The sequence below is a fragment of the Cupressus sempervirens genome, chromosome 1 (genome assembly GCF_028749045.1).
Source record: "Cupressus sempervirens isolate cs-2001-9-10 chromosome 1, ASM2874904v1, whole genome shotgun sequence".
Lineage (NCBI taxonomy): Eukaryota > Viridiplantae > Streptophyta > Pinopsida > Cupressales > Cupressaceae > Cupressus > Cupressus sempervirens.
The window spans coordinates 389,355,326-389,378,423 of NC_143118.1; the positions used below are offsets into that span (position 1 = coordinate 389,355,326).

Genomic DNA, 23,098 nt, shown 5'->3' on the forward strand with positions numbered 1-23,098 from the left:
CTCACATTCTCCCAAGAAGTCATACTTATAATGCAATTTGAGCCAATTAGCTTCACCCACACACCTTTCACTTACAAGCAACTTTTGTAATACAAAGTCTAGTCACTTTATAATATAAAGCACAATAATAATTAAGTGAGCATTAAATATTCATTAAATTCTTATATTCAAAATAAATGTGATTCCATCAATAATCCATCATAAGATCGAGTACCCAAATGCCAGACGATCACCCAGCTTGAACTGCTCAAACAAAAAATAGTAACTAGCCAAAGGTGACTTACTAAAAATAGTAAGTCCCAAAATAGAAATTTCTTGACAAAGGCCCCCAAATCCAAATGTTAGCTTATGAGGGTCGTAATGATGAGCTGACAAAACCATACTCTAGAAACTTGCGAAATTGGGGACATTACACATAAAGACATACAGTCACATGAAGGAGAACATGACATGGGGTAGATCTTGCAAGCAAGTGATTACGACTCTGTTCCCACTTCGTACTAGCACCAATGGGCAATCCACAAATAGTAGTGGTGTAGTACAATATAACAACATATAATTACATGATATTTAATTTAATTTAAATCATTCAAATAATAATTTCTAATACTTAGAGCAGATATATCAAGTGGAATTAAAGGACAAATGTTCACAACATAGAGGCACAAGAATCATGAATCCAAATGACATCTTTTATATGCGACTATAATCCATAATCCTAAACCTGAAAATAGATCAATCATTTCCGGATTATTCTAAGCATATAATAATTGAAATAATAACTGAATTACCCAACATCATATATGTCATAGTATAACATAAAATCCCAGACATTCATCTGGAAGCAACATCAATAATCCCAAATATAAAATGCACTAGATAACATCATAAGACATCATCATACATATATGGTCAAAATACCACTAACAAGATGGTCAAACACATGAGTTGACATTACTACAAGAACCAAATCAGGCGCAGCAGCCTCAAGCATCACACAATGCAACCACTATTCATATCTCAAGGGTACTCATGGAACAACATCGTAATACCATACCAATCCAATTAACCACTAGCACATACCTCAGTGGAGCCATCTAATACATCACAATCTCATAAATCAGGCATAGAGCAACAACATTAATCAAACATCCCAAGGTTGTAGACCACTCATTGGTCCCAACATAGTCGCTTAGAAAACAAGCACATCACGTTCACATCCATCAAGATGGCATACATAAATCAGATGGGAGAGGGACTACAATGCATATCTCCTAGTTATCATGCATTGCTTATATATTCAGGCATATCTACATTGTACGCATCTGATTAATGGAATGGGCATTATATTCATATATTATTGATCATTATTGAGTCAATCAATTGATCATATCATTTAGCATATCTCTTGTGCTATTAATTGAGCTTCTACATTTTGGCATTTTCATTCTTTTCCTTAGGCAAACTCTTACATTCCCCATCCTACCTTCCTATTCATAGAAATTTTGTGATAATTCAGGCATTCCCTTTTGATGTTTCTGCACTTCTCTGCCTTGCTCCTTTCATGAGTGCAATGCTCTCTCACCCAACAAAAGGTAAATGATCATGCAAAGGTTAATCTAACATCAAAAAATTCTAAATATGGAAAACATATGCATTAGTGAAACAATACAAACAGAACCTTACATAATCTCCAAACCTAGATGCAATATCTTAAAATCTAAATAAACACAGAGTGCACTCTATTGAACACAAATAGTCATAACAAGTAATGATGTTACAAACTATTAATGGTTATTTGCAAACAAATTTGCATTTCATCAAGGATTCCCATATAGTATTGCATTGACAAAAACTTACGATCTCAGGCTGAAAACATATCGATCAATTAAAGTGTCAGAATTTATCTATTATTTTGCCACATGGATCAGGAAGATGGATATGTTAATGTCAATGTTTGAATTGATTCAAAGTTATACAGACACACAATGCAGTTGTGTCAACAAGTGGCAGAGAAGCCTATGCACACATTGACACATGCATGTAAATTATAATTCTCCTTACCCCTCCGTTTGTTTCAACACACTTTTTGGTTACTGAATTTGGTCAGCCTAGGAGCCATAAAATAGAAACAGAACCATAATCATGATTTGTAAGTTAGATGTTCACTATACCAGAAACAAACACTTGTCAAATTCAAAACCCCAACCAATTTACAACAGACTTAACGATTATGTTACATAACAAAAACACAACCTACCATGGGAAACTTACATAGGCTCGTGTCCCACTCTTTCCCTTAATTTTTAGAGTTATACAAACCTTTTTCAGGCACAAAGACAATAGACATTACTAGGAGCTGGAACAATTGTATCATTATTAGAGTCTTCACTGTTGCAGCACACAGAAAACACCACAATAGCATCTGCCAGGAGCACTATGTGCAGATTTTCAGCAATTTTCTCTGCAACTCATTGAAGACAGGCTTGCCTCCGCTTCACTACTTGCAGGTGGTTCAGGATATGGTCAAAGAAGCACATCAAGTTTTTATGCAATTTGTCAATATCATTATTATCCAGATAAGAACCAGCTGTTGAAGCAACATAGAAGCACAGCTCATAGATTGGGTGGCATCAAACACATTCTTTTGTGAGGCCTCGCCCCGACCCATCGTAGCATAGTGATACTTTATTATTATTTTGATACTCACGACTCCAGATGTCGAGGCATTATCGGATACTTGAACATATTATATTATTTCATGTTGTGTGATGTTTACTTTCAGATATTTGAGTTTGTCATTTAATGCTTTATGAACATGTATGTTGATGAAATAAGTAAATGCAGGATTAGCACTTTGATTATGAAATTTTAATGATTAAGAATATGAGTAGGATGAAAGAAACCCTGATTGATTTTAAGATGTATGTTTTAATTTATGTGATCCCTTGATACGTATATACATATGTGCATGTGATTTTATGAGACTACTGATGTGTGCAATGAGTGTGCAAGATATGTTAGCCGAGAAACTCAACGGAGGAACGAAACTGATTCCTATGTGCTATTTGTGGAAACCTTGTTGTTCAAAACTTAATTATATTGTGAGATGTATGAATATATCTTTCCGTGATCAGTGAATGTTAATGTTTCATAATTGTGTTCTTATAGTGTCACTTGACACTCGTGAATTGCTTATGCATTCGGGTTATTTGTGTAACCTTTGGATCTAAGTCAGACTAAGTTAGTGACCTTTTCGCTAATTTAGTTACCCCTAATCCGGATTAGTGCTTAATCTGCATTTTGGAATTTGTTAGATAGTCCTAAATATTCCTAGCATTTATTTGGTCCCTAATCAATTCCTAAGGCCTTAAAACATGAAATCTTTATACCCAAGGGGTATGGTTATGGGTTGGGGGCATTTTCCACCCCCTAAGCCCCTTTTGTTGACTTTTGAGGTCACTCAAAAACTCTATTTTTGCCTTTGTGCGAAAATTGAAAGTTGTTACCATGAGTTGAATAACCTCAACTCCACTTAGAGGTTAACTTTAGGTTTGGTTGAGTTAGAAACTTTTAGATTTTTAGGTGAGTGGGGGAAGTTATTGCCCTTTTTGGTGGTTGAGTTTGGATCTTATTTAGAGGCCCTTTTTGGAGTAGTTTTGGTTGTTGCCCAATCTTTACTTTTAGAGAGGAGTCTTGGAAGATTGAAGGCAAGGAAGGAAAAGCTCTTCTCAAAATTGTTCATTTTACCATAACCTCTTTGTGAAGGTAGGAGTTCTTCATCTTCTTTGTTCAGATTGTTCATGCTTGTTTCATGCTTATGCTTTTGGTATTGTTTATTGGTATGCTTGTATGTATGTTGGGTATGTTTGGGAAGGATTGAAAACTATGTTTTCTTGAGTGCCTTTCTTTCATGATTTTGCTTGAATTTCGAAGTTTTCTTATATGGGTGTTTTGGCATTACTCACCCTTGGATAGGGCAGAAGTGGCCAATTTCAGGAAAGGTATTTTGTTGAACTCCAACAGTGTAGAGTCTCTTCTCAGGACGTGAAGAGGGAGAGAGGGTAGGGTGTTATGGGCCCCTACCTGTCAGCACAAACCTTGTATGAGTTTTGACATGTAAGAATGGAAGAACGGAAGTTCTTGAGTTATAGCCCCGATTGGGCATCTATTTTGGTGTTGTGTCTGACATCTCCTGTTGGAAAAATCCACCTTTCCCTAGTTTTGATTCATTGTTGAATCCTGTTGTGAAAACCTACTATGAATATGAATGTTTGATTTTGTCTCCTTGTTGTGCTTGTTTGTCACCTGGTCAGATTCTGTTGCCTCCATGATCTTAGCAATGTATTGCAGAAAATGATATGGACCCCTTGATAAGGGTCATGAAGGAAATTTAATTGGATTGTTGTAATTTTGGGATTGGAATCCTATGTAAATTGTATTTAAAAACTTTGTTGTAATGGCAACGGCGCCAGGTTTTCTTCCTGGTTCTTTTCTGGCTGAGCCTTTGAATTAGGTTGCCAATAAAATAGTGATTGAGTATTATTCTTCTCATGAGTTTTCTTTGTAATTTTCGGTTATATGGATGCACATCAAAAATAAGATGAAATGATGATGTTCAATTAGGCAAAATTCAAGTTTCATATATGTTGAAAACGAAAATTATATTATGAACATAGGTTCAGTTTCGTGATTATTGAAAACAAAACAATTCTTGCATTGTTGTTAAAATGGATCGTTCAAATTCTTGGTATATTTAGTTTGGAACAAGTCCTATTAGATTTATTTTGAAAAAAATATAACCCCTCTTGACAATTAAATCAACTTGAAAATCTATACTTAGAAAAATAAAGACAAAAAAAAATTGTCCCAAGAGAGCAAAAACTCTGGTTTTTGTATGGGAAACAAATTAATTCCCCTTTTGGTGATAGAGAATCTTTAAAGATTCCTCCAGTTATTCTTGTTGAATAACATAAATAAATTATCCAATGGATGAATAAAAATGAATAATATCAATCAAACAAAATATTTAGCATATTAAACTTACTAATATCTATTTTCTACCAAATAAACTTTTGCTTTAACTCCTCCTTAGTTGCCGCCAACTTTTGGAAATGTTTTAAAAAGGTTTTAAAGCAAAGTCAATTTCATCATACTTAGGGTGACATCACCCTGTACTTCCCCCCTTATCCTTTTTGGAGCAGCATAGTTCATGGGAGGAAGCGCACAGTTCTTAGTTCCCTTGGAGATTGCATTAAATGTTTTTCAAACCTGTCCTTATCTTGAATTTGGGTCGCCATTTTCCTTGGTAGTTTCATGCGCTTGCTTGTCATGTGGGGCACGCTGCCCATAGTGCGCCCAGTCTGCGCTTGGGCAGTGCACCCCTGTCCTTGTTTGCTAGTTTGGAGGGTGTAGGGTGTAGTATTGGGGGGGCCCCGGGGGTGGTTGGTTAGTAGTAGGTTTGGTTTGTGTTTGAGTTTTGTTTAAATGTGGGTAGTATTAAATTAAGTTTAGTTTAGTAAGATTTAGTTAGATTTAATTTAGATTAGTATTAGTGCTAGGTTAGTATTAATGTTAGCATAGTTAGTATTTTAGCTAGCATTTTATTTATTAAAAAGTTTTTTTTTAGTTAGTTGTAATTTATGACCAGTTTAAATTTATGTTGATAATATTTAATTTAATATTAGTATTAGTGTTTTAAGCTTTATTAAAGTAGTGATGGACAAGAGTTTTTTAAAAAAAGTGTCTTATAGTTTTCAATTATTATATTTGTTTTATTATGTTCTATAAATTAAATAAATTATGGAAAGGTTAATTAAATTTTGTTTTTTAGTGTTAGGATGTTGAGTTATTTGTATTAATTAGTATTAGTAAGAAGTGTTTAGATTATAAGATGAAGTTAGAAATTAGTTCTATTTTAGTAGAAATTTTATCAATATATTTAGAGGTGTTAGTAAACTTCGTGTGAGCTAGTATCTTGCCTTATCATGTTAGTATATGATAGACTATTAGATAATGTTTGTTAGTTTTGTTTAGTTAAAATCTAAGTTCAGTTTGCTTTGTCATTCAATTAATTTCAATATATTGTTATATCTTAATATAATAACAAATCAAATGTTGATATCATTTTAATAACGAGAGTTCAAATTTAAAGATTGATTCAATCCTCATGATTACAAACTTAAGAGGAAATGTAATGAATCTATTCTTGCACTTGCGTATTCAACTCTTGTACCCTAGTGAATCTAGTTATCTATTATTATCTTTAAAAAAAAAAAAAAAAAATTTGTGTTTTTGCCCTCGTATTTTTGGGCATGACATCCTTACCCCCCTTGTATAATCAGGATCAAGCAACAAATTATTAATCGCTTTTCTAATTCCCACACTTTTAGCATCGTCAGGGTCCATGCCCAACTCCACAAAAGCTGAATATTGGAGTTTTTCGCCTCATACTCAATATATGCAATGAAATCAACAACCATTTCCTCCCCAAAGACTTGACAATATTGAGTACTCCACATCACACGGCCTACAGTGATGCCCCTCTTTTTACCATAGCCACCTTAATTCCTACAGCTGCAGCTACCATCCACAGATGCCATGACAGCATTTAAACATAATATGATTAAACTCCTGTCCTGTCGACACATGAAATATCACATCACACCTGTTCTCAGGATTTCATGCCCATTATTGTGTCTTTCAATCCATTTTGATGCAATAAGAGAAAATCAATTATGAGCTCTGGATGACTAGCAATCAATAATTTTAATTCATAATTTGATATTAAGGTTATGAAATGGATGTACAAGTTGTGTCTGTTTCAATAGAATTTCTGAATTTGTCTGCTTCCTTTTCATTTTCCTCAGACCTTATTTCTCACCATGCTTGTTAGTTTTACATTTTCAGTTGAACCATACTATTGTGGTTTTGGTACTGTGTTATTGGTGATCACTGATATTTGTGTGGTACTGTGTTTTCATTTTGAATTGAAAGTATAAATTCTTTTTGATGTATATATATGAAAAAATATACAATCCAAAGGTCCATACTAGTGTTTTCTACATCTTTGATTGTGAAACTTTAATACAAGGATTTGTTCCCTACAAATATTTGCTAAACCACTTGTATATATTCAGGTTCAAAAACTACCTCTTGTGTTCATAACTTTCATGGCATGGTCTTTGTCTGAGGTATGCACTCTTCACCATTCAATTCAAAATCCTTTGTTCAGTTTCACTATATATGTTTAATCAATACCATTACTTGTTGATGTTATAGCAGCAGTTCACTTTCTCTCTTAAATTCGAGATAAATAAATAACTGATAGGGTCAGCTGGAGTGGTGTGACACTTCATTTCGAATAATATTTTTGAAGCTGGATCAACACAGAAATTCGCCTCACTTTGTAATGTCATTTCTTTGTAAGAGGCAGACTCTTCATTGTCAAGACAATAAAGGGTCAAGACAAGTTTACTTACTTTCAAGAGGAATTCACATTCATATATAGATCACTATTTTTGCTTGAAGAAGATCAATATGAAGGGGAATTCATTTTTATCTGTACATTCTCATCTAGAGAGGTGCTATCATTATTGTTTCAGTTTGGCCTAGCGTTTGGTCAAATTGTAATCAGTCTTCTAATAAATATATAAATGATATATTTGTTGCTTGGTTTTTCTCCCTCACTTAGGTGGGTTTTCCCAGGGTATTTGTTGTCTCTTATTGCTCATTATTTAATGATTTTCTGCTTATCTTCATTTCTGGTTTAAAAAAAAATTAAAATGGTATTAGAGAAGGCTTAAGAAATGATCCTATCATATTTAAGAGGTCAAGGCAACTTGCTGAGGTAATTATTTCAAGAATTAAAGATGGTAGTTCAAGCGTTTTGACATGCAGGTTTCCACGCAATTTCTGACATTCAAAATAGTAGACTACTGTCAAAAGTTGGAGGAGATTTGAAACCCATCCAATGCAATCATTATATGCACTTTCCGTATATCACTTGTTTGTGCTCATTTCCTTGAGGAATTTGCTGCTAATTATTTTGAACTAGAATGTGGTTTTATGGTGTAGAACGGATAGTAACATTGTGCACCCAGGGCAGCATAATCTTAAAATAAGTGGGGCTAGAGATTCTGAAATTATTTGAGGGTCTATGGCTACTGTGAATAGAGGCGAAGAGTCCAAAGCCTTAAGTTTATTTGAAGTAATTATTGACCATTTATATTATCAGAGAAGAAGGCACAGTTACAGGTGTGGCATTCTATGGCATTGAAGTAACTGTGCATGCTTTTTGCACTTCTGGCTGATCTTTTCTTGTTGTTTACTCTGAGCACAGAGCTCACTTACAGGGTGAGAATGCACAACATTGCCTTATGCTGTGATTCATTTAGGAGAGGCAGCAGATTGGGAATCTGCTGGATGCATCTAGGGCTTCTTATGATGCTATGGAGTAGCAGTAAGGGGTAAGGGGAAAGTCAATTTCATATAGATTGGACAGGGACCTGGACTTGCATTCTGACCTGCATGGAAGAGGATCCTCAAGGAACAGGATTTCTGTGCAACATTTGCATCCTACTTACTGGCTGGTATTTCATTGTGCCTTGCAGTCATGGGTGCAGAACAAATGCTTTGAGCCTATAGTAGTGGCAGAACCTATTGATCTGGTAAAGGTTCCACTGGACCAACACTACATGAAAGTTAGTTTAGGAAAAGAGCAGTGCTTTGGTAATTTGCTTGATTCTTACATTAAATATTGATTAGATCAGTAAGCTTTCCCACTCAATTGGGTAGCAGAATGACAAGGGTATGGTAGTTGTGCAGTTGTGGGTGACAGTGTTATCCTGCTGTAGTAGTCCCATGGGATCTGATTTTCCCATGACATGGTGATTTGGCTCAATAATGCCCAGTTTGCTGGGTTCCAAAATAATGTGGGGTCAAAGAAAATGCTTGCCTTTGTAATTTCAAACATATTTCATTCCTGCTCCAGACAGGATGGGTGCTTCTGCCATCCCTATGGGAAATTGTGCCAATTATTACGTACAAATACTAGGCTGTGCATCTAATGAATATGCCCTCTGCAATGCCCCCAAAAGATGCTCATGCTGATCACAGATGCCTGATCCTCTGTGCTAGAATTGTGAAGTACTGTTCGCCAGAGAATTTTGTGGAAACTACTGGGAAGCACCCTGGGGAACATGAGGCTCCTAAGGATATGGGCATATATCCTGATGATACCTCTAACATTCAGAGGGAATCAGATGTACCATTCAAGTCTACTAATCTGAAAGATCCCTGATGGATGCCCTTGCTGATCTGCTGTAGTTTTTAAATTAATAAACTATATTTTCCTGTGATTTCTTTGATGGTCTTTGAGAATAGACAGAAGTTGCAGAAGGTTTTGTTTTTTGTTTTGTGTTTTTTGATAGTTTTCACAATAGTAATGAATAATGAACAATAAACATGAGAGGAGACTGAAAATAAATAAGAGCATAGAGCCAAATCAGAATTGCTATAAATCGTACCAGGCAGATTTCTGATTTATAAAGCCAAATAATATATCCAATGCAGTTCCAAGGAGCTTACATCCAACAATGATGCCAAACTGTTGCAAATGGCAGCCGTAAGACTGCAAGGAATCACGTCCCAGCTGAAAGAATCAATCTGTAACACTGAAACCATAAATTTGCAACCTGAATCCACAATAAAGAATGGTGTACTCTATCCCTGATAGCAACGCACACTGTCTGAAGAATCTAATGCCAATAACTGCTGAGGGCTACGTCCTAGCCAATCTAGAACCTGGGGTTTGCGTCCCAGATGATGAATTGCTCTCTTAGAGCCAATTCACAAAAACAAGTTTTTCAATATGCAAAAGATAATCTTAGAATGAAGCTTCCATCTCCTTATAACCCCCTCTCAATTGCAAATCGAACCCTAAGTGTCTCCAAGTGGTGTTGTGTAGTGAAAATGTTATAATTTCTTATTTTAAAGTAGTCATGTTACTAGAAAATGACATTTTTCCTCATAGACAGAATTCCATTCACTGAAATGCCCTGAGACCAAAGAGAAAGATTTAGAGAATTTTGAGACCTTTCCAACGAGCGATCACACCATAGGATGCGCATCTAGATGAGGCCAAAAAACTCCTTATTACTCCAAAATGGCTAGAACTTAACCTTATTTAATTTATTTAATCACCAACTTAGGAAATATTTAAATATATTAAAATATTTCCCAAATGGTTCCAAAAGGCCCAAAATGATCAATCAAACATGAATCTGACCTTGTCACCTGTCTATGACTGATGCTAGACAAGATGTGTCAACTGGTAGTCCATCCCTAAAATCTAGGGATGCTCCTAAAAAGTAGGAGACAGCCCCAATCAACCAAAATTGAGTCCCAATGACTCTCCTGCTGTGTGCACCTCTGAGAGAACTGTCACTGAACTGGGAGTTCCTCCTAAAAAATAGGAATGCCTCCTAAAAAATAGGAGATGCACTCTAAGTCTCCAAAACGTTCGCCGAGGTCTCTAAATGCCTCCTAGACAACTCCTAGTCAATCCCTACAAATTAGGAATCTCTCCTAAATTGTAGGAAACTGTTGTCTACTGCTCCAAACTACTTGGGAAGCTCATGCATGATTCTCAAAGTCCCTGGGTTGGTTCCCTCTACACTCTACTGGCCTATGAGAACCAGATAATAGACCAACCCTGCTAGAAATGTTGTCACTAAAGAAGGGCAGAAATTGGGGACATGACAGTCCTCCCTTCCCAAAGATTGCTTGTCCTCAAGCATTGTCAATCCAACTCCACAAACATCAAGCAAGTCCATACCATAACCAAGAATGATCCCAGGGTCCCAAGCCATCCTAGAAGGTTTGTAGTTCCATCTTCTAGAAACATTGTCTTGCACTGCACCCAAACAAGTAACCTCCTGAAAACCCGCTGAAGGAAGAGCAATCAAATACTGTACCAACTCTGTCAACTCCTCAATGAACTGCTCTCTGAAAGAACCAAACTGGAACACTAAAGGCGAAAACTCTAGTAAGCCTACATTGGCTTCCACATCCTCAACTATTGAACTGCAAATCCAAGTGATTCCAGGATTCCAAATCTGCCTCAAAAGGGAACCACCATGCTGACGCTTCGTCACTCTGATATAAATATTAGTGAACCACAAGTTGTAAAGCAACTCATTAGGACCCTGAAGCACCAATGTATCAATGAGACCAGTCCCCGGATCCCAAACCAAAATACCAAATGTGCTGAATGAGATGAAGAAGTATCTCAACCGCACTCCATGAAACATACATACAATGAAGCAGACCAGCAAGGTGTGAAAGTGAACTCCCATAAACCAATATTCCAACCCACATGACCACCTAACAATGCTGCTATAATTCTGACCAGCAACTCGAATGATATCATAGACATCATACCAATGCCAAACAACAAATGTCCCAAAGAAGCACTCCTTAATGCCCTCATACTGAATCATGGATGTGGTCAATGCCAAGTCAAGTAGTAAATGATTCCAGCTTGGACAACCACTAGTCCATAAGGAATCGAAGACTATGGAATCACCAAACAACAAAGATACCACTGCCATATCAATGGATGTAGATGACAAACTCGAAGATGAAGTATGTATGCCATCATGAGAAAAACCAAAGCATGTGTCATTTGTACCCAACATTGTAGGATTATCAATTCCTGAATCCCATATCGATCTGAGAAATATTGCTCCACCCAACCACTGCGCTACTCTGATGTAAACATCTATATACCAAAAGTGAAGCAACTCAACATGAATCCACTGAAGAAATGCCCAACACATGTTGATACCGAGATCCCAAATCTTTGCATTGACACATCCCTCCAGCATGTTGATACTTATTATGTTGCTGTTGTGAAATTGTACCTCATCTAACCAACTAAGAATTTCACTCCAAATGAAGCCACAATTACTACCAACAACCAATGCTATTAGGAATTCACAAATGAGCCAATCATCGGCAAGGAAAGTTTGTTGAATACTTTTCCAAGTCTTCCAAACAGCTGCTGCAACTTTACTTATATTTCCACAAATTAGTGTGCCTTCATTAAAGGTTGTTAAGTAAATGTTTTGTTTAACCATGTAACCAACGAAGTCCCTTATATTCTGATCTTGAAAGCCCAATGTAATATTTAAAAAGTCTGAATCTTCAATCAAAAGGTACATCGCTGCCCTATCATATGGAAGAGGTGATTAACCCATTGATGAATGAGAGATGTTTCTAATTCTCAACAAAGACAGACTCTTTGTGGCTGGTCCACTAGGTATGCAATTTAATATATCATCAACTCTTGGTAGGGAAGGATCAACTTCACACTTGAACACCCCAACTTGAATGTAACCAACCCAAGGTTCAAAGTTTGACTCATGAGATGAAAGAGAATTGCTGTTCAAAGTCAGAAAATCAGAAGTATGTTCATACCTTTCCACAATGTTTTTGCAGTCTTCTCTTGCCTCTCCTTCCAAAGTAGGTGACTCCTCTAAAGGTGCTGGTCCATGGGGTGTGTTCAAACGAATATAACATGTCCCATTAACTGCCTTAGCTGCCCAAAATCTGATCCATACCTCTATCTCCATAACTGATATGTTTTCCATTACTAACAAACTCCAAGGTGTAGTATGCCAAACAAACCAAACATTATCAAAATGCAATATCTTCTTAGTAAGCAGCCTCTTAGTCTCCCTAATCATCTCTTTAAGACAAGATGCTTCGTATGATCTTAACAATTGTCCTTCCATTGTAGATGATGCATGACTAACCAAATCAGAATCAATAATGTTCCATTCTACACAAATGAAAATAACACTTGTGGCTGGTCCATCAAGTGTGACACTAATATCATCATTGTTTGGAGCCTTTAAGGGGCTCTTTAAAAGAGGAACGTCATAAACTTCATGATGCAAACTAGACCAAACTGAGTTTTCTAAATCATAACTCTTTTCCTCTTTACACATCTCAACATGCTCTTCTTGTGGACTTACCTCAAGAAGCTCTTCCCTTGTATGCTCAACATCCTCACTTTCTTCCTTTGGAAGAAATAAGGATCTAATGTATGACTCTTTTTGTCTTCTTGCATTATCAAGCTGATTGCATCTTTCCTTGACCTCTTGTAAGTGTTGTCTTGCTTGGGCAGCAAGCATCTTGGCCTTCTTAGCTCTATGTGACCATCCATTGCACGTCTCTTGAGCCTTTTTCACATCTTCCAAGGTGGGGTAAACACAATCAAAACCTTTATGGTTTGAATCCACAATATAAATCTCATGTGCAACACACTTAACCTGAGTACCATCATAGGAAGACTCAACAACCTCATTACCTTCATGTGAAATGGATGATACCACATGACTAGAGCTACTATTGCAAAAATTAAAATAGGGATCAGACTTTGGAGACATACTTTCAGCATCCCTAATGGACTGATCCATGATTGTAATCTCTTCCATTTTGTGATCAACTTGATGAATCAATGGTGTGCTATGTGTCTCCTCCTGATCTAGAGTTATTTCTTCTTTAGGAATCCCACATGATGACTGATTTTTGTTTTTCATAGGCTGCAACTCATAAGATAACACATCTTCATGCCTTTCTTCCGCATACCCTGCAAGTGACTGATCCATTATGGTGTTTTTATCATGAACATCGATAGGTTGACACAAATCTTCTTTCTCACATGAAAACATATCATCAACTATGGCATGGTATTCCTTTTTTGCAAGCTTAACCTTATGACAAATTTTTGGATGCATGTCAATGTAATCTTTGAAATGAAAGTTCTCCCTAACATATTGAGGAAGAGTATTATACTCCTCAAGTATGCTAATTACTTCCGTTTTCCTATCTAGTGGCAATGGATCCTTTCTAGAAGAAGATGATGATCCACTAGCATGTCCAAATTTCCTTGACATAGAATCATTGAACTGCTGCAATTGAAGCTTGAATTTTTGTTGTGACTATTCCCATTCTTTCCACAGGGTTATATCTCTTAACAATTTTGCCATAATGATCTACCACGCTGACCAACTGAAACTAACATGCCAGAGCAAAAATCGAACCTGTACTATTAATATGAATTATCAAAACTTTTGATCCAGTACCCAGATGCCAAAATGAATTATCAAAACTTTTTAGCCAGTACCCAGATGCTGAAATGAATTATCAAAACTTTTTATCCAATACCTAGATGCCAAAATCTGTTGTGACAATTTCTCACAAACCCTACAGGCTGGCAAGATGTAGGCTTTGATACCACTGGAAGATCCCTGATGGATGCCCTTGCTGTTCTGCTGTAGTTTTTAAATTAATAAATTATATTTTCCTGTGATTTCTCTGATGGTCTTTGAGAATAGACAAAAGTTGCAAAAGGTTTTGTTTTTTGTTTTGTGTTTTTTGATAGTTTTCACAATAGTAATGAATAATGAACAATAAACATGAGAGGAGACTGAAAATAAATAAGAGCATAGAGCCAAATCAGAATTGCTATAAATCGTACCAGGCAGATTTTTGATTTATAAAGCCAAATAATATATCCAATGCAGTTCCAAGGAACTTACATCCAACAATGATGCCAAACTGTTGCAAATGGAAGCCGTAAGACTGCAAGGAATCACGTCCTAACTGAAAGAATCAATCTGTAACGCTAAAACCATAAATTTGCAACCTGAATCCACAATAAAGAATGGTGTACTCTATCCCTGATAGCAACGCACAATGTTTGAAGAATCCAATGCCAATAACTGCTGAGGGCTACGTCCAAGCCAATCCAGAACCTGGGGTTTGCGTCCCAGATGAAGAATTGCTCTCTCAGAGCCAATTCACAAAAACAAGTTTTTCAATATGCAAAAGATAATCTTAGAATGAAGCTTCCATCTCCTTATAACCCCCTCTCAATTGCAAATCGAACCCTAAGTGTCTCCAAGTGGTGTTGTGTAGTGAAAATGTTATAATTTCTTATTTTAAAGTAGTCATGTTACTAGAAAATGACATTTTTCCTCATAGATAGAATTCCATTCACTGAAATGCCCTGAGACCAAAGAGAAAGATTTAGAGAATTTTGAGACCTTTCCAACGAGCTATCACACCATAGGATGCGCATCCAGATGAGGCCAAAAAACCCCTTATTACTCCAAAATGGCTAAAACTTAACCTTATTTAATTTATTTAATCACCAACTTAGAAAATATTTAAATATATTAAAATATTTTCCACATGGTCCCAAAAGGCCCAAAATGACTAATCAAACATGAATCTGACCTTGTCACCTGTCTATGACTGATGCCAGACAAGATGTGTCAACTGGTAGTCCATCCCTAAAATCTAGGGATGCTCCTAAAAAGTAGGAGACAACCCCAATCAACCAAAATTGAGTCCCAATGACTCCTCTGCTGTGTGCACCTCTGAGAGAACTGTCACTGAACTGGGAGTTCCTCCTAAAAAATAGGAGATGCACTCTAAGTCTCCAAAACGTTTGCCGAGGTCTCCAAATGCCTCCTAGACAACTCCTAGTCAATCCCTACAAATTAGGAATCTCTCCTAAATTGTAGGAAACTGTTGTCTACTGCTCCAAACTACTTGGGAAGCTCATGCATGACTCTCAAAGTCCCTGGGTTGGTTCCCTCTACACTCTGCTGGCCTATGGGAACTAGATAATAGACCAACCCTGCTAGAAATGTTGTCACTAAGGAAGGGCAGAAATTGGGGACATGACATAATCCAATTGATGTACCTAGTGATTTTGCTATAGGTCAGAAAAAGCCTCCGCGGGCTTGACAGGCTATACAGGAGGTAGAAAAAGTTGCAGCTTCTTGAGGCAATTTTAGAGAAAGTAAGAGACCTCAAAAGTTTTTAATTTATGTCACCCTTGTTGAGAGGGAGTCTTAGAATCAACGATCCTTGCTAAAATGAATATTTCTCTGAGATGGAGAAATATGAGGTGAGTGCCCTTTGAGAGATGTTGCTCTTTCCACACATGGGAGTAGCCATGACAGCATCACATTAAGTGACTCCATGACGACATCACATTAAGTGACTCTGTGTTGAGAACTTCTGCACAAACTTCTTTCCTCACGTGGGAGTAGCCATGGTGGACATCATATTGAGTGAATCCATGGTGTTATCAGATTGAGATATTCTGTGATAAACGCTTTTTCAGAGATGGGTGTAGCTATTGTGGGTGTCATGTTGAGAGACTCTATGACATGGATATTTGGAAAGATACCTCCCTAGCTAAGAGGGAGTGTTGATGTTATAGCGGCAGAAGTTCTCTTTTCCTCCCAAATTCAAAATGAATGAATAACTGATAGGACCGTCTCAAGTGGTGTGACGTTGCATTTCAAATAATAGTTTATTGAAGCAAAATCAATGCAGAAAGTCACCTCACTTTGTAACGTCATTTCTTTGTAAGAGGCCAACTCTTCATTGTCAAGATAAGTTTATTTACTTCCAGGAGGACATTGCATTCATACATAGATTGATGTTTTTTCTTGAAGGAGATCAATACGAAGGAGAATTCATTTTTGTCTGTAAATCCTCATCTAGAGAGGTGCTACTCATTATTGCTTCATTTTTATGTAGTGTTTGATCAAATTGTAATCAGCCTACTATTAAGTATATAACTGATATAGTTGTGGCTGGATTTTTCTCCCTAAAGTTGGAGGGTTTTCCCAGAGTATTTGTTGTGTCTTATTGTTCATTATTTTGTGCTTTTGTGCTTATCTTCATTCCTAGTATAAAAGATTAACATAATCTAGACTATTTTAAGGAAATTCCTTTTTCCAGAATGTATGTATTTTGGCAATGATTTATCATAGTAAATGCATAGCTATGAACAGATCTGGTTTATACAAAGTGGTCTCTGACATTATTTGAGTATATAGTCAGGTTTTCCCATTGAAGAGAATACAATATAGCAAGCATGCGATATTGTACAGAGAATATTGTGAAATAATATTAGATGGCCAGTTGATAACAATGATGAAAGGGAGGAGATTTCATGTTATATATAAGATAATTATCAACATTTATGAAACAAATGAAAGTAAAACTGGTAGGAGAGCAGGAATTTCCATGGCATTAGAAATATTAGCTTGCTACTATTTGTAATCTTCACTTGCTAGTATGGTCAAGTAATTGAATGGCAAAAGTAAGCATGCTTCTTTCGACATTTTGACTTCAAAATTTAGACAAAATCGCAGAAGTAAAAGAGGAATGAATACAAAGCCAAAATCAATGCAAATTGATTGCTAATAGAAAGAATGGTATCTACAATTTTTCTTAATGCATGCCTGTCAGAGTTGCAGAGACAATAAAATTATAAATGTAACAGCCGCAAATGTAATAAATGAGTAATATAAAGTCAAAAGCAGTGAGACTGGAACTTCGACAAAAACTTGAAATCACAAGGAAGAAACCCCAAAACAGTAGTTGATTGGGCAATGAATGGTTTGCCAAAAATTTAAACCAAGCCAGATGTTATTGGGGTGCAAAATAAGGAGCATGAAAAAAAAACTGGTAAAAAACTGGATGGCATTTGAACTAAAGACTGAAGCATCCAATGTTTTTGTGTATTTTGCACTGATAATCATAAGCAGTTTAAAAATTGCTAACTTGAAATTAAAAAAATATAAATGATAGCAAACATGTGAAAAATGGCAGTACTAGAAAGAATCCAGCTTGTCTATCATTGGGGACAAAAAGATGAAAAAGAAACAACGTATTAGTTATAAATCAGAAAATTGTCATGACCCCATCTTGTTTGGAATTGCTCATAATCACACCAGCGATTATATTGACAAGTCAGCAAAGCTTTTAATTCAAGAATGGAAAGTCTCTTTCATGTTTAATGTGTCTGAGCAGGCCGACTTCATAAAAGAAATAGTAATTAATATGATAAAGGCCAACTACTAATAAAGGGGTCGACCTGCTTAAAAGGAAGTTATAGAGAATATCCTTAACATAGTGACTAGCATTTGCCTAGAAGATGTGACAATTTGTTAAGGAACTGATTTGTTTGAGAAACAAAAGGTGTGATCAAAATTGGCAAAAGCAAGGGGTGTGCCTTGTTGTCCTTGTTTATGATTTGATGAATAAAAAATGATTCTTTTCAAGGTAGAATCTCTTGGAGAATGCTCTTCATTTGTGAAGATCCTTTAAAATGAAATGGATATCTTGGAAGCTATAAATGGAAATGGAAAATGGGACTAAGAAAGGCAACAGAGAAGAGCTGTGAGAATTGAATCAGATTCAAGATTACCAAAACTCAGAAATTAATATAGCAAACTGAAGTTTATGTATTGGTATAATATTGTGGTATGGAGTATAATGCATTACATGATGAATCGATTAAATTGTTATGTCTTCATTTTGATTATGATATATGTGGATATTTCATCACCTCTAACTTATGACTACTTAGTAATGAAGTAGGCATGTATAATGATGATGAAGCTTCCTTTATGACCTACAACCATTATGCTCCCATTATGGAGGAGATATATATTTCATACCAGAAATACATGTAACATAAGGGGCTGTTCAAGTAGAGTAGCCCTGAGTAGGGCTGGTTGGCCAAATGACGGGTCTCATTCCACTCTTTGGCTTAATGGATATGCTCGAGACACCTTGTATGATCCGTCATTGTACTTCGCAATGCAGATAAATAATTGGGGGATTCTTAAGATAACCCAATTTGTACTTTATATTAATTATGTTAATGTTTAGGACTATTTATAATATTGTGCACTTGCATAAATTTATCCATCTTTCATAATGATAACTAACCTGGGTGCAGGCTCTAATCAAGATATAAAGTTGACAATTGACATTACTGTATATACTCCAATATCTTATTTGGGGATTCTAGGGCAAATCAGAGCAAAGTCCCAGTAGGGGACATTATAGAAACCACCTTATTTTTGAGAAAATACACAACTTAGTGGTCAAAATAAATTTAAGTCTGACAGAGCAAAAAGATTGCAAGTATGAATATGCAAGGCAATATAAGGGGCAAGTTTTTTGCGAGAAAAATGAAACATAAAGAAAACAAAAAATATGCGCAATAAATAGGAGGTATTGGAAAGAAAAGCACCACTTAAGGGTTCCAACAAGGGAGCAGCTGAAAGTAGGCTCAGTTCCTTAATATGGTTACTCTTGAACTTTCCTCAAATTGCCATCATGGCAAAGCAATCTGGTGGACCTTGGTCCATGAATTTCCATAAGTGTCACCTTTACTTTTAGGTGTCCCCATGTTATCTAGAAGAGAGCTTCCTGGTCTATTAAATTTGAACTTGCGCCTATGGTGTGAAACTCCGTGCTCCCCATCACTAGACCCGAATACAGTAGGCAATATATTGTATATTAATATATATATTTGTTCTTTAAAGTAGTTAATGTGTATACTAATTAAATCAATAAAAAGTATATTATATTATTATAAGTCTGCCCTATGATTCTTATGATTTATCTGATACCAATTCCTCATTATTTCTGACCAAAAGTTCACCCTTGAAATAATAAATGGTAAAGCTTGGGAATTCGACCTGTCTAAATGATGAAGGTTGCACAATTGAAAATAGGAATATCATCCTCCTTTGATCTTTTTGTTTATTTTCATCTTTGTTTTTAGAAAACCCGTAGAGCATTTAGCAGAATCTCTCAGACATATATGAAAACTTGATAACATCCATCACTGCCCCACTCTTGCCACTTCCTCCACTCTCCTAAGTCTGAGGTCTCTATCACATTTGAATTAATAAATAGGATATGACTACCTTCCTAAGATTAGAGAGCATGCATATGAGTAAACAAAAACAATACCAGCTGTTTTAATGATGCACTTTTCTTCCAATAGTGTGTAAAAATTTTTTTTTCTTTGAAGGTCATCTATTTGTACATTCCATGTTCTTTGTTTGTTCAAAGTTTTGACACAAGGCAAAGTCACCATGGCAGAAAGTTTGTTGAATGTGGGGACTCCCTAGCATCCACATGATGGTCAGGTTGACAAGGTATTTCTTTTCTTTCTTGGGGGTGTTGAGGTGTTTTCTTGTCATATGTTGCAAGGGGACCTGGGTTGCTTCTGCTTTGGCAAGGATGTCTGAGGGATGTTCCTCCCTATAGGCAGCAGCAGTGATGGTGGTAGGGAGACATTTTATTCCCCATCCAAACAGCAACACCTTTTGAGGGGAGATGCTTCTCCATGGGAGATTGAGATTTTGACTTTTTGTTAAAGGCACCACTCCTTTTATATGATATTTTTTCGTTAAAAAAAGGGTAGGGTAGTGTTGTGGCTTCACAACACATGCCCCATTTTGAGTCAAAATGGGGACCCCCTCTTCGCTTTTAGGGCAAGGGATCTCATCCTCTAGAATAGGGCACCTAGTTAGGCACCTCGATGAATGGGTCTTAGTCTATGTCTAGTTAGTCGGCACCAAACAAAGTTGGGGAACTAGAAAATCAATTTTTGACAAGGCAAATAAATGGTGCACATGTGCACACCCTTGAGGGGTGCTCTATGGGCGCCCAAGAAAATAGCTCTAGAGAAGAGCATATGCGCACCCTTGGTCTCTAGATGCCTATAAATAAAGGGTCTTCCTCGCATTATGTTCATTTAGCATCCTCGCATTATGTTCATTTAGCATCTCGGAGCCCCCCAAAAACTGCACCTTGGCACCCTCAGACATCCGCACCCTTGCAGTACATCCAAATAGTTGTAGCTCATCCACCAACTCCCTAAGGTAAATCTTGGTGCACACATGCGCGCATGCACAACCTACAAAGGTGTACAATATGCGCAGGATGCACATATATGAGTTAAACACCCATCAAAGGCACCACGCATGTGCACTTGGTAATGTGTGCAAGGTGTGGTCACTAAGAGCATTACCAGGCCAGGGTGCGCACCATGCACACATGCACAGGTGCGCTCCGTGCACACATGCACAAGTGCGCTTTTTTGGCCCTTTTGGCTAAATCTGTTAGTTTTTTGCTATTCTTTTGCTAGTGTCTCGTTAATTTTTTCCAGTTCTTTCGTACTAGTTAGCGTCTTTCAAACTTTCCACATCAATATACTGACATGTCTTTTGTGCAAGTTAAAATGACATCATGCTCATCATCTTTGGCGGCAAAGATAGCACTTAAACCAGTCACCTTCAAGTTCCAAGGCACACCGTAGAAATCACAATTTGTGGATAAGCACTCAAAAGTCCGTGACACAGAGATGTGCCATAGTGATTGGAACACATTCCCGGTTTTGTGCAACAAGCCAAGGGAAAGGTTAGAGATGATATTGTCGCTAATTCTAAGCAGGTTAGTGAATGTCTCTTCCCACCTTGTGTCCATCCAATCTTTAGAATTGATAATGGCACTAGCCCACCATTACATGCTAGGGGAGAAGGTTGTAATAAGTGTTACGAGGGAGATGGTTTTGGATATACGTCTTGATAATTTAGGGAAGGTTTTCCACCTACCACCTGCAAACTAATTCTAGAAGATTACATGACATAGCAAACAGGTTGTACAAGGAGCATGAACAAGAGGCAAAAGGCATAGTGCAAGAGAGGTCAACATGACCTGGGGGTACATGATAGATGATATTGGCTACAGTATAGAGCTTTTGAGTAGAGTTATGGGACTTGTCATCTTGAAACCTGAATGGTCCATTTCATTGAAATCATCAAGAGGAGGGGGTTACCAATTGACTGGGCTACCATCATTAGCAATAACGTGGACGAACAACTCAATTAGGTAAAGATTGACCCTCACTTGTACATGACTTCCTATGTGGTCTATCTTTTGGGTAGCTAGACCAACCGATTATCCAGGATTAGTAAAAAAGGAAGCATGCAAGACAAAACTGCTTGGCCGTACATAGTGTACCCTTGGTACAAAAGAAACTCCTATTCAAGAGCCCGGAGTACAAATTGGTAAATGATGGCTTCGTCTTTGCTATACTTTGGTTCATTGAAGGGGACTTTGCAAAGAGATTGTTTATAGAGGCTATTGCGAGATTGTTTATAGAGGCTGTTGCCTGAGTAGCATTAGTTCATTCAGTTCAACACATTCACATGTATCTGGGTGGCAGGGACCCTTCTGTGTCCAAAGAAGCTTCCCTGCTATTTGTTCAACCGATTAATATTATAGGAGATAGCTAGGCAATTGGCCTCAGCATATGACAGGGTCAAAAAGCAACACGAAGACATGGGTATGGCCCATTACCATTGGAACTTTCAAGGTCAAACGAAAGTAGGATATAGCCACATATGAGTTGGAATGGGATCAATGTCCCTTGGATGATTACCCAGTAGCTTGCCCCTACTTTGACAACATTGGAATGGTCCAACATCTCGTAGGGAAGCAGTTCATACTTGATGCCTCTATTGAAGATCACCAGATGAATTGCACAGATGACTACAATGTTCGAATAAGGAACTATTGTAAGATGAGTCTACGAATACCAGAGAGAGCCCTCAATTTAAACATACCATTAAAGATATGGAATAAAGACACCCCAGATTTTTTGGACCCATTATACAATAGGGATAGGATCTTTGAGAGGCCTATAATGAATGCCGAGATTGGCCGAGAGAAGAACGATGACATACAACATAGGGCCAAGCATGTCATCCAGCTAACTAGAGATTGGACAAGGAAGCCTTTTCACTTGGAGCCAGTTCCTAATGCGCCAACACTACATGATACAATTAGGCCCAAGAAAGGCAAAGGAACCAAAGTCACTGTTCCAACTTACTAGGAAAAGTCCCTGATATGACCAGAAACAATTTAAAAACATGAGTGGGAAATGGCCTTCTTATGTAGTGACAAGGTCAAGGGGAAGAAAAAAAAGAAGGCAATGTAGGAAGGAGCCCAACCAAAAGAGGCTCAGAGCAAAGAATCACTGGCTTAGGGCAAAGAAGCTCAGCCTCCACCTATCGAAACCTTGACCCAAACAAAAGCCTCTCCGTCAGTACCTAAGAGGGCTAGGACCAAGACAGTGGTAATAAGGGAGAAGAGGAGGAAGCTTAAGAAGAAGAAGAGTGCCTCATCTCCT

General features: G+C 37.1%; 1 protein-coding gene and 1 pseudogene across 1 annotated transcript in view; both read left to right on the forward strand.

The window, feature by feature from the left end:
* Window positions 1-23,098, forward strand: part of LOC149577926 (Protein-tyrosine phosphatase-like, PTPLA) — an 81,121-nt gene that overhangs the window by 51,312 nt on the left and 6,711 nt on the right. Inside the window, exon 5 of the mRNA XM_089826529.1 lies at window positions 7,140-7,193. Within this exon, the coding sequence (XP_089682655.1) occupies window positions 7,140-7,193 (54 nt within the window). The remainder of the gene's footprint in view (window positions 1-7,139; window positions 7,194-23,098) is intronic.
* On the forward strand, window positions 8,159-9,301 carry LOC149577927 (uncharacterized; annotated as a pseudogene).